The sequence below is a fragment of the Aythya marila genome (genome assembly GCF_965140915.1).
Source record: "Aythya marila genome assembly, chromosome: 9".
Taxonomy (NCBI): domain Eukaryota; kingdom Metazoa; phylum Chordata; class Aves; order Anseriformes; family Anatidae; genus Aythya; species Aythya marila.
In genome coordinates this window covers 4,810,302-4,826,745 of record NC_139050.1, presented here as the reverse complement: position 1 = coordinate 4,826,745, position 16,444 = coordinate 4,810,302, and the positions used below count along the sequence as shown (strand labels likewise).

At 45.6% G+C, this 16,444-nt stretch overlaps 1 protein-coding gene across 1 annotated transcript in view; it reads right to left on the bottom strand.

Moving 5' to 3' along the window:
- CUL3 (cullin 3) overlaps nt 1–1,941 on the bottom strand; it is a 53,778-nt gene extending 51,837 nt beyond the window's left edge. Inside the window, exon 1 of the mRNA XM_082767427.1 lies at nt 1,613–1,941. Coding sequence (XP_082623553.1) covers nt 1,613–1,678 — 66 coding nt within the window. The 5' untranslated portion in view covers nt 1,679–1,941. The remainder of the gene's footprint in view (nt 1–1,612) is intronic.
- Between the last annotated feature and the right edge of the window lie 14,503 nt (nt 1,942–16,444).

Sequence of the window (16,444 nt, the reverse complement as noted above, 5' to 3'; positions counted from 1 at the left end):
CTGGCACTCTTTGCAGGACCAAAGATACACAAACACTCGGGTCTCTGCAAGATCTCTGTTACGATTTTTACATGAACTGTAGCCTTCTGCAATTCGGAAAGATAAAGCCCTCCAGCTCTCAGCCAAGCGCATGCTTCTTCTCCATAAACGCTTCATCAACAGGATTGGCAGCAGAATGCCTTAGAAGATCTCTCTTGAAGGAAACACCTGAAAAACTGCTGTCAACAGATGTCATCCAGCATTTGAGATCTGCAGGCCTCGATGCCTATACATACTAATTGAATTACTTTAGGGAGAAGATAATTTGGGGGAGGGTTTTTGTTTCAGTTTTAGGACTTTAACCTAGACTTGTTTTAAACAGCTGAAAAAAAGGAAAAACAATGCTAGCAAGAACAGTTTTGGAAGAAAAAAATGATGACAGAGCTTGAATTTCTGTAAGAGCAGAGCTCTGTACGAGCATTCTTCACCACCAACCTCATCTCACGTGCTCATTTACACAAATGGTGACACAAATAAAATATAAACTCAAGTTTATCCCATTGCTAAGTTGCCCTTTGTTGGCTGAACCATTGCTACATATTCACAGTTGAGATAAATTAATGTTTATCAAATTAGAAGAATGTTATTTTTGGGGGCTATAGTTTGATATAAAACATACACATTGTTTTTGTTATTTTTTTTTCTATGCAGTTTTCCTACTACTTGTCATTAGTGCCCTGGCCACACTGAAGTAATTCTTTATTTCTATGACATAAAATTTCCTAAAAAATTATTGACATTTCATCCTTTACCCTTTCAACCTTTCATCAGCTAAAATTCACGTTTCATAGTTTGCTTTTTTATTTTGACTTTTACCACTAACCACAACTGTCAACGATTAAAAGCAGAGGGAAGAGTACGAGGAAAGGAGCAAATCGGGCTGCTGCAGCTGAACGAGCTGTTGAAAACGTAGAGAATTCCCTAATTTCATCAGCGAGATCTCTGATGAAGCAAATTTATTGATATATTCCTTGCCAGCGAGCTAGGCCAAACAGGTACGTCCAGTTTCCTTACACAGGCACAGTAGCTGCGTACCACTGCCTACTGGGATCAGACACAACATCAAAAAGTTACGCTAAACCTTACAAGCCAGTGACTCAACTAAGTATCTCCCTTTTACCATACGCACCTATGCACACACACACACACACACACAGCTTCCTGGCGGTCCCCGAGCCAGGATCGCCTATTGCTCTCTCTCCTCCACGCCATTAACACGGCGGGGCTGTTGTTATTCCGCTGCGAGCTCGCACCCAGGCAGCTGTCAGCGCACGGCGAGCTGGATGCCCGCAGCAATCAACAACCCCAAAGGCCCAACGCAGGGGGCGGCTGTGCCCGGCCGCCCCCAGCCCCCAGCCCCCTCCCGGGGCACGGCAGCGGCTCCCCGGGCCCCCCCGTGCCGCGGCGGCAGCCGGAGGCCCTTCCCCGCGAACAAAGGAGGCGGCCCCGGCCCCCGGCCCCGGCCCCGCACCGCCCCGGGCCTCGGGTGGCGGCGGGGAGCGGGGCCCCGCTGTGTGTGTGGGGGGGGGGGGGCTGGGGGGGGCCGTGCCCGCGGCCTGTGCGCGGTACTCACGGGGAAGGCCCGGATCCGCATCTTGGTGTCCTTCCTGCTGCCCGTCCCCTTGCTCAGGTTCGACATCTTCGGGGCCGGACGGGCGCCGTGAGGCAGAGCCGAGCGGGGTGCGGGGGGGGGCCCGGAGGCCGCTGGCGGCGCCCTGCGGGGCTGCGGCGAGGCCGGGAGGGGCCGGGCCGGGCCGGGCCGGGCCGTGCCGGGGGGCGGCGAGGCGGCGCTGCAGGCCCCGCGCTGCGCTGGCGGCGCTCCCCTCAGCCTCCACCGCCGCGATGGCGGCCGAGCATCGCGCAGTGCGCAGGGCCGGGAGCCCCCCTCCTTCCTCCTCCTCCTCCTCCTCCTCCTCCTCCCGCTGCTCCCTCCCCTCCCTCCCGTCCCCCCGCTCCGCCCGGCAGCAGCGAGGCGCGGATCCGGATCCGGCCGCGGGGGCGGTGGCGGCGGCGGGGCTGGGGGGGGGGGAGCCTCGCAGGTCTCGCGAGAGCGGCCGAAGCCTCGCGAGAGCGCCGCCCAGCTGTCACCGCCGCGGACGAGGGGGCGGGGCGGGGGCCGGGCCCCGGCCCCTCAGCGCCCCCCCCCTCCGTGTGGTGTGCCCGCTGAGGGGCTGCCGGCGCCGCGTCCCCTGCGAGGTTTTGGGGTTGACTCGTGTCGAAAGAGCCCCCAGAATGGGAGTGGGATGGAAATTGGTGCCGAAACGCAGTGACTCCTCCCGTGGCTGCCTCAGCGCTCCCTCTCTGTGCTGCCACAGGCAGCCGCCCGCCGTCCCGCCCGGCCGCTCCTCACACACATTTTTATCTCCAGCCCGAGGCGCTGACTCATCCTTACTCGCCGCTCCGCTGGGCACAGCGGGCTGAAAAAAATCAAATTACTCGCACACCTCGGTTCTCATGGCGAGGAGCTTTATTTTACCCCGTCAGCTCACCCCTACAGCACCCTAGCACGCGCGTTGCTCGCGCTAACTTCATTATTAAAAACATTACTAAATTGCGGTCTGAGACCCCTTTTCGTGTGGATTTGTGACCCAGCGGGGATATCTCCTGCGTAGAAATTCACCCGTAGCTCCTCCCTTCGTGGCTGAGGTCTGCTTTGGGACTGCCCAAGGTGGAGACAACTACCATTTTTTTAGTGCAAAACTTCTACTTCCGTACATAACGCACAAAAGGCAGTTTTGATGAAAATTGAGGCTTTGAGCTTACACAAAGAACTAATTTAGAGGTTCACTGAGTGCTTATAATGTTAATTCTAGGTGGGTCAGAGACAGAAATGAGACAGATGGGTGGAGAAGGGACGGATTAGCATAGGAAGAGGTAGCCACCCGCCTGTAAGCAGGTCATCTCAGCTATCTGGCGTACAAATCTTCCATATCTGCTGTTATTCCTGCGCTGAAGTAACGGTTCGTGTGGCGGGGAATGGTCCCCTTCTTGAAAGTTCGGGTCTGGGCATCGCTACAGCCCTCCACTCGTTTTCTGCTAATCACAACCACAGGCAGCTACGAGGTGTGAAGGCCCCCCAGACAACTTGCAGGGTATGGAGAAAAAGTCGGCGTTATCCAAAGCAGTCATTTACCATTTTAATTTATTTATTTTCCCCTCAACACTCAGCTTTTAGATATCGGCGATATCACCAAATACAGTAAAGGAAGTTCCTCAGGCGCTTGCTAATCCATACAGAATGTATTCACCTGAATGAGAAGGATGACCTTTCTCATCGACATGTTTATCTTGAAGGTGGCAACAAATCTTTAATTATTTAAACACTGCTTGTATAATCTGATTTAGTACTTACCTGAGTCATGCGAAGTGCAGCAGAAATTTTAGAAGAAAGTGACGAGTACATTACATGAGAATCAATCTTAGTTTACATCCTCATAATCAGGCCTTTAAAAGCAGAACATGGCCCTTGCTTAACATACTGAAAAATATTCTCTTTGTTTCTTTGGGAATAACGTTTCTTTATTTCATGGTGATTTTTTCCTTGTTAAGGCTTGATTGGGCTCCGCCAAAGCTAGGATGTTTTGGAAGTAAACTTCACTTCTGAGGAATCATCCATACATATTTTCAGGTCTTGCATACTCCGTCACCCTCACAACCACCAGTGATATTTGACTACTGAAACACACAAGGAGAAAGAAAAACATGATTTCTATCACAGGAGGGAACAGAATGACCCAATCCTGCTCTGCAGAGCACCTAAACAAATGCCTGACTGCAAACACAGGGGCAAGCACTTCAGGGCTTGACCTCTCTGTAAGGTCATCCTGCAGAAAAAAATAAAATAAAATAAAATAAAATAAAATAAAATAAAATAAAATAAAATAAAATAAAATAAAATAAAATAAAATAAAATAAAATAAAATAAAATAAAATAAAATAAAAAAAAAAATAGTTTTTGCATGTTTGTGTGAGAAATACAGTGAGTTCTCTCTCTTTAAAGTCCTGACTAGGGGGTATGTGCTTTCTTTTTTCGTACGTGCTTGCACACTTTGCATGCGATGGCCGCTTTCAGATTTGCATGAAAATGTGATGCACTAACTGTAACTGTAAGACAGTCCCCTCACTTTCCCATGGTCCTATTTTGGCAGATACAATAAAAAAAAATCACTCTTTTCATCACAATTTGTACAACATAAGGACAAATTTGTATTTTTTGTAACACTTCAGAGATAAGCACCAGCAAAACCAGCATCCAGTGAATGAACCACAGGGCGGTTATGAAAGGTCGTATTGAGGATTCTGCCAAAAGTTGTCCTGCCAAAACCAGAACCTTACTCCGAATCACTTGAAAGAACAACAAAGCTCAGGACAACCAGATAAACATATACTTACAGTGCCTTGTCCCAGTCCCTCCTCTGCAAATCAAAACAATATCTCAGTGGCTGAGATATTGGTGTACGTGGGAGCTGTGGGGCTCAGCCGGGCTGGTCCCTGACACACAGCCAGCGGTGTTTGTTCCTGCAGAGCACAAAGCCTGAGGTGTGCTGAACGAACACAGGCAGCAAAAGGTTATTTGCTTGCTCCTCCACAGAAACTCACTGCTTAGAACATTTGGCCGGGCTGTGTTAAATGTAATTTATGTTGCATTTGAATGACACCACAAATAGAGTAAATGCTAAAATATGACAGCCTAAACAGCTCAACAGCTCCAAAATCAAAACAGACTAAAATACTTCCAAATATTCTTGCAAGCAGGAAGGAAAAGAGATGCTGAGGCACTACCCCAGCCCTGTTTTATCTATCAGTGACCTGACTCGGACAAAACCTGTGCTGATGTGCCTGTGCTCTCCCCCAGAGCCCTGTGTGCTGCTCCAGACAGCTTGCATGCCGCGTGCGGGGGCCTGGCAGGAGAGATGCTGAGGTTGCTGTAACAAGCACATCATGTAGTGGCACATTTTAAAAACAGGTCTAACCAGACAATGCACATAATAACAAAAATTAATGCTGTCCAACCAGCACTGGCTTCCCTTCTAGTACCTGACCCACTTCAAGGTTGCTGGAATAATACATGGAATAATAATGAAGTCCTTAACAGGCTAACTCAAGTCTCAGTTCAAGTGCAAATTCATGGCTGTGATGTGTGCCTTTGACAGGCATTTTGCACAATATGACTGCAAAATACCTTGGCAGACGGATGGCCTGTAATTCCCCAGCACTGCAGCTCTTCCTATGGCAGCAGTTGCTGTAACTACTGTGCAGACTGGTTTTGTTTTGTGCCCTGCCATGGTCTCTGTCAAACAAGGACTACAGCAGTGGAGTGTAAGTGCACAAATGCCTGTGTGCTCACTGCTGTGCTGCAATCACTCTGAGAAATGACAGGCTCTTGTGTTAGCCCCATTTTCTAGCTGTGAGTCCACTGTCTCACTGGCTTGTAGAGAGTTTGTACAGGCTTTCAGCAGTGTGACATGAGATTTGGTCAAATGTTTTGTGCTCACATTACAAAAAAATAAAATAATAATAATAAAAATCCATGCTGCAGTGGTTGCAACCAACAGCGAAAGCTGCAGTGGTGTGGTAAGCCAAATGGTTCAGGTTCAGAAATTTTTCTTACCTCTGAATTTTATCTGCTCTTAGAGGGGAACAAGCACGTACACAACGCATCAGAAGAGACAGATGATTCAAAACACTCAGGGCAAATTTAAAAAAAAAAAAAAAAAAAAAAAAAGCTTCTGTTACAAACCACAGAAAAAAATACTGTGCACAGCCCCGCGTGAAAGTTAAGAAGGCATACCAGTAGCACCATGGTGCACTGATGCATCAAAAGGTTGGGGGCTCCTAATCTTGGTGGGTAAAGCATCTGGAAAGTGGTTGACAGGGTAATTAGACTCCTGAGCAGTCAGGTAAAGCCCGAGTCCAAACAGGGCCTGTTTTGTTGGACGAGCTAATGCCACTTTCTTCCAAAGCAGGAGCCCCAGATTTACCGAGGTGCTGGCTCGGCAGCACTGCCCCCAGCAGAGCCAGCGGGCAGTGAAGCCGCTCGGTGGCACTCGCCGCCCGGACCGCGGTGCTGGTGGGGAATACCTGCTCCAGGGGCCGACAGGTCTTTGTTCTCCTGGGATCCTGTTTCTCAGGACCAACTCAGCTTCTCTGGGAGTCACAGAAGTCGCTTTGAGAGGTGAGGGAGAAGCCTGGTTCGGAGTTTTTGCAGTCACGCTGCCAGCGATCACCGTGCCTGTGGCCGTCACTGACTTTCATGCCTCAGCTGCTTTGAGGCTTCCTGTTAGCTAGGTGACAGAGGCTCGCTCGGCTCGCATTCTTAACATGCCCATGCATTTGTGGCCATGTCACATCCAGGCACAAGCTCTAGGTTTCCTGTGTGGAAATTTCCTCCCCTTAAACATGTGCATTGTTTGTAAAGTTACTCCTGCACAGGAGAAGTCTCTACTCGGATGCTGTTTGCATACTTGCCAGGTCCTTCACACCCCCACGGAAAGCCTCGGGGAGCAACGTGACGGATCTGCAGTCTGGGCTCAGGTATGTGCTGGAGAGGCAGCTGGGCCTGCTTAGGATGTGACAGACATCCAGATGTTTGCCATCGCTCCGCAGCAGCTGTCCAGCCAGCCCTACTGCACCGAGAAGGCTGTATAAAAAATGCCACGTGCAAATCCCAGCGCAAGGTCAGGTGGATGCACTCACATCCGTTCTGCCAGCGCTCGCTGACCTTGCTGCCTTTGCCCTGAAAGGCACGAGGAGTGTCCAGATGACTTATTTGGGCATCTGAGCTGTACGAGGAAGAGGGTAATTTCCAGTTTATGGATGGGAATGGACGTCTGTGATTGCCACAAAGCCATTTCTACAATTGCCACGTGACTGCAGCCACAGAAAACACTCATTATTTTTGAGGCTGCTAGTAAACATCCTCTTCCAGACCTGGCTCTGCAGCCTAAGGATGGAGTGGTCACTCCCACAAAGCAGGCCTCTTCCTGTAGCTCCGCAGGTCAGAATCATGCCACTGTTTCCCAGACCTGCCCTGGACAAAGCGTGCTGCTTGGCACAAGCCCACCTTTGTCAGCTGTTTGAACCAACCTAAATGACCCTGCCTGAAGCCGAGCAGCGTGCATTTATTCCCCAGACACACGCACCTTTTTGGCCAAGCTGTGCAGGTGGCAGAACTGGAGGCTGAAGGAGGAAGGCTTTCAACAGCCAAAGGGGCTTGTGATCTGGGTGCTGGGACATGGCCACAAACTCCTTAAGCCCGCTGCCCAGTACAACTGCCTGGTTTTTTTTAGTTCTGCATAAAAAATGTGAGACATTCATGAAAATCACAACCGTTCCTCACAGCTTTACTACATTGTTACCTAGGGGCCAACAAACAATACTCATATCTAGCACCAGGCAAGCACAAAAAAAAAATAAATAGACAGTCTCTTTCAAAAAAGCTCCTAAATGACATAGATAAGGCAGGTTATGGGGAAGGTGTGGCAGGAAGGAAGGTGTGATTTCAGGACTGGGATTGGGGTTGTTGGACATTAGGTCTGAAAGGAGCCCTAAAGCACATGAGGAAAAAATCACGTATTAGATATCTTGAACCTGCACAGCTCTCTTGTGAAGTGAGTCCAGCGGGTTTGATAAGTCAGGCCTGCGTGATCTGAGCCTGGCTGTCTGAACAGCTGTGCCATGGATGCAATGTAAGGATAAGCTTTTGATGCCAGTAAGTTATTGGTTTTACCTTCAGGAAATATCTAAATAAATACTGTCCTGGTGAGAGGACACGCTATGCTAATGCCTGGCAGCAGACCCACTCACAGGTAATAGCTACAGTTTCTCAAGACGTTAGAAGATAAAGCACAGAAAAAAAAAAAAAAAACAACACAAGATCATAACGGGTGAAGAGCTGCACACGACTAGAATGCAAATCTGTGCCTATGCAAGACCTTGGTACCAGGATGGGCGTATCAGATGTATAGCAAAATGTTCCTAGTATATGTAGTGCATATTAACTGAGGCTCATTGTTACTAATGGACCTTATCCAAGCCTGCTGTGCTGATAAAAGAAAATATTTGAACAACAGTAACAGGTTTTGCAGGTGATACCCAGGTTGGCAATCACATTTCACAGTGCTTCTTTCTGACCCAAATTCTTTCTAGGGATTGAAATGTGCTGTGGCCAGATCTCAAAGCATATTTGGCTCCAGCTGCCTGGCTGGGGGATGTTTTATTCATGTCGTTATTAAAATCACTACTTCAATTTAAAATGCTGTTAGAGAGCCTGCAGATTCAGCCTATATAGCATAAGCTAAGAAATATTCTTCAAATGAGCTACGCAAGTTGTGCCTTGCACTCCCCAAAATCATTTTTATTGCGCACATCGATGATACTCCTTAATTTGACAAACAGCAACTTTGATACCATGGTAAAGAAAATATGAATTTGTAAAATGCTTCTGGTTTAGTATGGACAGGGGATACTAGTAGCGAATTTAATACAATTTTAGAAAGTAAGAATGATTTCTTTATTATAATTACCTCCTTTGCAGTTCAATATGATCCTGCCATGCCTAGCTGGGAGTGGAGGAATAAAAAATCCTGCAAATTGCTTACCTTTAATCTTCTCCTATTTTTCTGATTCTTCTAATTGAGCAGTTACAACAACTACAGGAAGGTGCGTGCTCTCTTCAGAGACCTTTGTCAACCAGTAATACAGATTCATTACTTTCTGTTGGTTTTAGGACTTTAATATATGTATATAAAGCAAAAGATGTGAAACAATCATAATAAATTGCCATTTTCGAAATGACACAATTTCCCTTTTTAATCAACGTTACGTAATATTTCCATCAATTTCACTTCAGAGGTTATCATAAGGGGTATTTCTGACATCTGCAATATGCAGGACAGTTGTGCACACTTACACATATTAGGAATCATTCCCATTCATTTGCCTGTGATAAAATGTGTTTGTCACTAAGGCTCCAGCCTGTGCTCCCCAAGTCACTGAGCACGTATCTCCGCAGGAGTCAGGAGGTGCAGGCACAGGGACAGTCCCTGCCGGGAGCAGTACCCAGATGGCACCGTGGATGCCAGAAGCGGGGCTTTCCCCATACGCTTGCCCGGGTTTGCATTGACCTTCACTAAAGACATCCAAGAATTCTCCTCCTCAAAGATTCCTCCCCCCCACCTCTTTTTTAAAAAAAAAAAAATCAAGTAGGCATCTTAGCAGAAGAGGAATTTAACAAATGCATGCATAAATGAAAAACACATGGGATGAATGTTAACTGCAAACTTTGCCTCTAGTACCAGATTGTTCAGGAAAAGAACGGCAAGAAAATTCTAAGATGTTCCCAAGGCTCTTCAGAAACAATAGCAGCAATGCACCTTCTATTGTAGCCATTTTGCAGTTGAAATGCTATCACAGTTTAGCAACTCCTAGACATCAGACAACAGCTCAGCAAACCCTGCTTGGTTTGCAAATTTCTTAAAACCAGGAGTGCCAAAGATTTTTTTTTTTTTTTTTCCCCTGCCAAATTAGGCTATGTCAGCCAAATGGAAAGGTGTAAATCCTTTCCTCTTGTGCACTCAGTTCCTGTAGCAGTCCTCAGGACCTGACAGAGATTGAAATTGCCTGCTATTAGCAACGAGAAAAAGTATGAGGCAGAATGCCAACTTCTAAATTAAACAAACGAAAATCCTTTTCTAGTTAGCTTTAAAGACAAGTATATTTCTTTAACACCTAGTGCTCAATACACAGTCAAGTTTAAGTGAGTGGCTGGAAAAGTACCAAAGACATATATACTTACATGACTAAAAGAAAGACTGCATTTTTGAACGCATCCCAAGGATCTACGAAGACATCTCTCTCTCCATCTCTGGGCCAGCTGGAATACTAGGAGCTGAGAAGATTTGTGATCAGAGTGGAAAGTCCTAAAGATCATTTCACAAGCCCCATCAATCAGCCTAATGGCACCGTTGCCTTTCAAGACACATATCTAAAGAATTTTGTAATTAGTTAAAAGGCTGGTTCACTTTATCATAGATTTTCACTGAGGGAGAGTGGCTTTTTTTTTTTTTAATTGTTATTTTGTATTATTTTTGGATTTGCTTTCACATTTCAGAACTCCTCTGACTTCAGGGAATTATTCCAGTGAACAACCAGAAATCCAAAAAAGCCCTTACTCAAATGCATCCATTACTTCTAATAACACATTCCAAACACTTCCTCACTGTGGCTAAGAAAATGACACATAAATAAGCGCATTTCCAAAAGAGGGAGAAAAGATTAAAAAATACTTGTCTGTTGAAGTTTTGCATAACATATAGGTGGTGCACTATACACAGGGACTGCGGTGTTACCCTGTGTGCTCAGGTCCCAGTAAATACAATACTGGGCTTATTAAAGAGTGACATATGGTGTTTACTGACAAGAAAGCACATACATGCCTATGAGAAGTATTATGATATTCTGGAGCTGCTTTATAGTATTTGTAGGAAAGCACCTAGAAAGAAAGAAGAGTCAAAGTCCAGCTCTTCAGGTCTTCTGTCAAATTCCTAAAACCTTCCTAGAAAGCCAGTATGTTCTGAAGAGGGATGAAGAGCTGAAATTAAATGTGATAGTGAAACAGATGCAATTCTTTCCATAGGGAACATTAAGTCTTCCAGGCTTCTAGGAGCCTCCTACTAAACCTTATGGGGTGGTACATAAGCCTACACGAGAAAATGATGTGTTTCTAAGTTTGGAAGGCCATGCTGATTCACTGATTCACTCCCTAAATCTTCATATTTGGGTGGCTTTATTGCTTCAGCATTCAGGCCTGTTCTAGCTGTAACACGGGATGCCTCCGACTTCCCCTCCCCTGGCATGATGTTTATGCACTGCTGTCCCATTCCAAAAGGCTGCATAAACCTTGCAGTGTATTTGCTCTTGTAGGTTCCTGTTTCCTATTACAAAGCTGGGGGTGAAGGGGAACTTGCTTCCTTTCCTTTGGTAGGAGGGATGCTGAAAAGCCAAATATTCCTATAGGGCTCTACATGCAGAGGACATGGGTTAACAATGGGGAAAAAAATGAAGCACAAACACCATCCTATGAACCCATGCCCACAGCTTGTTCAGAAAATGTCTCAGATGTTCTTCAAAACTCTGAACAGCAGCTTGCTAAGAATATACCCATGTAGCTCTAAGATATATACAGCAAATATTGGTGGTAAGATTCTACTAAGACAGAAGCTCCTGGTCCCGTCTTAGAAAGGTTGATGGAAGCAGTAAAGAAATGTTATTTACCACCAAGACACCCAAGATTTTCTAGTTGTATCTCAGTACAGCCTAAACCATTAAAACTCTCTCTTCTCATCTTCTATTTTTCCTTTCTTTCCTAGATATTTGTCACCAAAAAAAGAAAATCTAAGTCAACCCTCCCTGCACAGAAGTCTATACCATACTAACCAATCCTTTATGTACCTCTGCCAAGCTCTTTACACGTGTGTCGGCATTAGCTTATGAAATTATTTTTAGGATTTTCCCTTCAGATCAAAACTATTTGCACCAACTTCTGTGCACCAACTTCCTTCTGCGCGCAGCTGCTTCAGACATCGAGGTCTTTGAAACCGTCACGGTGCTGAACAGAAACCCAAGCAAGGCAGAGTGCTGTTGCTGTTGTACACTTGCTACTTGCACCAGAGGCCTTTCTTAAAAAATAAACATTTATAAAAATATATATATAAATAAACATACATATATATATTCATATGTATATACACACACAGACATACATACATATATATTTATTCATTCTCAATAGCTTTAGTTTGCTTAACAACAATACATATTTTAAGACCCACCTCATCATTTATAATAACATACATTACCAACATGTGTTTGTGGAGGCCTTTTAAACCGGAAACTTAAACATTTAATTAAACTTAATGTGCTTTTCAGGCCTACTGGCACACGGCATCCGCAGGAGCCCAGCTGCTGCACGTGGCGAGCGGGGGCCAGGCTGGCTGGCAGAGCCCACAGTCAGCAGCCTCAGCCCAGGTCTCATTTACACAGCCATAAGGAAAAAAAAAAAAAAAAAAAAAAAAAAAAAAAAAAAAAAAAGGATTACTGGTTTAACTTGGCATGAATTTAACCATTAAAGCAGGATTTTCCTCGCAGTGTTTTCTCCGTGGTATTACTTGATAGGTGAAATGTGGAGGATTTTGCTCTGCGTTTTACTAAGGACTTGTGGCAATGGCAGAAATTGTCATTCCGGGATTTCTCGGGGCCACAGGAATGACTTGGCTTAAAGGATCGTGCGTCCAAACACAGAGATTACCCAATAAAATCTATTATTTTTCTGGTGCTCAACAGTGCTAGCTCTATGAATCAAGAGCTCTGTTGGGTAATCCAGCATCTTAATTATAATTTGGTGACAAGTATGGATTTGAAAGATTCTTCAGGGTTACTTTGACCACAAAGTTCTCATGTGGTGGATAGATGTTCAAACAGTCCTACCTCATTTTCCCCTTGTTACAGCATTGTGCAAGGAAGGGTTTGCAATGCACAAGAAGACGTTGTGGTCATAAGAACAATCCTGAATGAGGGACGGCTTGTTCAGATAGCTACGTGACAAACAGCTGTTGTCAGAGCAGCACAAAGTCAGGGCACCCTGCACCATGGCAGCAGCCTGCTGCTCGCGTCCCGACGCTGCTTTGGCATCAGAATATTACATTGCTGTTCCCTCCCCCTACCCTCAAAGCACAGGAATCAAGCCATAGAGCTGTGGATGTGAGGCTATGTTAGAAAAGCAGCCTCAAACCTAACTAACACTTCTCTTGCCTTCGATTTGGAAGCAGGCAATGGTACCTTCTCTTCATAACTGTACCTAAAAATGAGGTGAGAGAAGATGTAGTGCCTACAGCACTAGAAGTCCCTACAAGTTGCACGCCTAGAACTACATTACAGCTTCTGGTACCTGGATGCTGCCACAGGACAAAACAGGGAATGAGATTGTTGGCTTACGGGCAGCAAAAGGAAATCTGCTAAGCAAAGAAAGCCAATGCAACCTGGGGACTGTCATCTTAATGGCTAATCCTTTGAAAGAGTTGTTGTTAGGCTGAGGTTGACTTTAGTTGTGGTATTTCTTCCTGCGCGATGCTTTCAGCTGTAGTTAAGATTATAATAACTAGACTATACATGTCACTGGACAGCAAGATTACTATTGTTTTTCACGTGTTACACCATCAGACAAGCTGTTGGGACAGAGCAGCTGGACAAGTTGGAGCTAGCCTCCTCTCAATTAGCTGCTTAATGATTCTGTTTCTCAGTAATAAACTCACATCTCCCCAGCTTTACATCTGTACTAGTTTATTTCAGCTAACAAAACAGGGTCCAGAGTACAGATCTGTTGACCAGGAGCTCTGGAGCTATATGCTGAATCATCTCCCCTGCAACCACATTGCACGTTGTACTGCTTTTCTATTTTCCCTTCGGAAAATATGGACAACAGCATCCCCCTGCATTACAAGTATCCCTTCTACAAGGCTTTGAAAGAGGTGGCACAGCTCCGTCTACTAACCGATGATTATTTTGTACAGAGCATAGGCCCATCAGGCAGAAATAAATTAACATTTTAAAGCTAATTAGCAATCTAGTTTTAATCTATTTCTCACAGATGCTGGTGCTGGTAAATCACTGGTAAAAGACTGAGAATACCCCTGTTCCTTAGAGCTCCTCACCAGCCTGGCCACGTTTTGTAGCCACTTGCACATAACGCACGCTGTGTGGCACAGATTTTCCTAGTCAAGGTTCATTTGGAGCTGGTTTGTTTGCATTGCTGTGCTCCATAAATACCAGGCGTCCCCTTTCCCAGCAGGCTATTCTGTCAGAGCAGGGAAAAGAAGGGAAAAAAAGAAAGGGGTAAACTCACCAAACAGCAACAAAGGAGCAGGTAAAGCCACAGCCCTCTCCTTGAGGGGCTTCAGGCACTGCAGTGCATGCTGCAGAGAGGAGAAATTACTCAGACAGACAGATCCTGCATGTGCTGAAACAGTTACATGCACGCAAATTGCAGTGTGTTTGCTGTCCACACAAACAAATTACAGTGCATTTGCTGTCATCTCTGTATTATTGCATGTAGCCAAAGTCAGCACTGCTCCTCTGAGCTGTAATTTGTAGTACAGTACAGCTCCTCTTTTACACATGCATGGCTGCCTCATCCCACTGCACTACTTCCACAGCCGTCTCACCCCAGCTCTTGTTCCCCCCTCCATGAAAGACCATGACTGGGATTTCCCTTGCTCTCAGCAGTAAATGTAGCAGTCCTGGTCAGGAGTGAGAAGCAAAACTGGATGGCACACCACAGTATGGGGGCAGCTGCACTTGCAAATTATTTTTTTAAAGGCCGAAGACCTTCCCAGATTTGGGCAGATTTCCACTACATCCATCATGAGGACAATGCCAGTTTCCAAGCATACAACAAATCTGCAGTGAAACATGGGAGATGCACACTAACTGGTTGGTTCTGATCCTGGAGCTAAGCACAGGCTATTTACTCACTTCTTGGACAGCTCTCAGTGTCTTTGGCAAGTTTTTTGTTGCTAAAACTAAGCCGCTTCATCCGGCTGGGGCAGGACTAGTTCAAGTGTACTACAGAGTGGTGCAGATACAAGTCCGTACTCTAAACAAAATAGCCTTTCAACAAAATCATTCATCTTAAAATAAGAGAGACATTATTCTCCAGCCTCATTCAAAGAGCGACTATATAGAACTGTTTTTGCTGAAATCAATATGGTCCAAGTCAGGTTGCAAAACATTAGGTTTGGCAAATCTAATTATCAAAGGAAAAAGCAGTTGTAAAGAGTATTGCTGGAAATCTCAAACATATATATAGCTCCACGTTTAGTATGAAAAATCTCAAAATCCCAGTTGTATGTCTACATCCAAAACAGTGCAAAACCAAGCACAAATCCAAAATCAGAGCAAAGACTGCTATTGTTCCTGAATTAACTCATAAGTGCCATTGGGTAGACACAGCACATCCTACACAGAACAAAACGGGACAGTGCATTTTCAGTAGGTAGTCTGGACTATTAAGATTACTCTTTTTTTTTTTTAAAAAAAAAAAAAACATTGCTAGTTTGCAAAAGGTACCTTCTCTTACTGAGGATCGGTGTAATCAGCCACAACAGAAATCAGGCCAACAATTTAAACTTTGTGGTGAATCTTTTCCAACCTCTAGTTATGGTTATTTTGGCTATATTTATTCTGATTTGTTCCTGTAAGGCAGGACCTTCCTGCATTATGATGCCAATTCGCTGTATCGAGATAGACAAGGAAAACTGACAACACAGCTTCGGGATGCACACAAGAAGGATGGTTTCTCTTGTTTCTTGGTGGAGTAGAGTTCAGTGCTTCTCTGCTCTGCACATCATTTCAACCGACTCTGCCTTTCAAGTTTGCCCATGGCTGACTGGCTGCAGGGGGCATTTCCAGGGTGAAAGGAAAATCATGGAGCTGTTGGGATAATCCTCCACTGGGATCTGCCGGTGTGACGGCCACTCCCCATCGCGGAGCACAGCTGCGCTCATCCCTACCCAGCCCTCCGAGGACAGCTGGCTGGCGAGTCAGGTGCTGGTTAGATCATCACCAACACCTCCAGTTTCGAAAGGGAGAGATCAAAAAGGAGATTGCAGTTGTAGGCGGAGACAGAAAGCATGAGGCTAAGTTACGGTGCCTCTTTCCACTTGCTATCAGCAAGTCTGTGTCTGGGTTTCTTATCCTACCAACTCACCCTACCGCAGACAGGCGGGTCACTTTAAGTCTCCAAGCAAGTCCTTACCCCTCGTACAGTCCATTACAACACATAAAGGTGCTCTAAGGACTAACCAGCACCTATCACCTTCTCGTCCCTTTGCAGGAGGAACGAAAATCTTCATCCCACCGTGCTTTTCAAGACACCCCAGCACGCACCGGACAAGGCAAGAAGCACCTTATTCTTTCAGTCTGCCTTTTCCTGTAGCATTTCCTTCCACTTCACTAGAAGCTAAAATTCTTCCTTAGAATTTACTTTCTTTTACCTTGTTAGCCATCCCTGCTTGAACATTTAAAATCTCCTGGTTAATCACCCTTCTACTTAATAAACCTACAGAGCTGCCTTAGAGCCCTCTTACCCACCTCTCTCTGCCCTTGGGACGTCTCTCCTATTGTCACAGATTTCCACCTGGATTTTTCAGGAGCTTTTACCACTCCCCATTTACCTCTCCCTAGTTACTTGCAAACTTGCCTTGCTTATGTAAGGGAAACATTTGCATACATCCCCATTTTCCCAAAGTGCATCACTGTCAAAGCTCAGGTACTGTTTTTCTTGGGGATCCTGGGAGCTGTAGTCCTCTGAAAACCAAGCCTGTCCTGGGCTTGTGCTCCCCCCCACCAA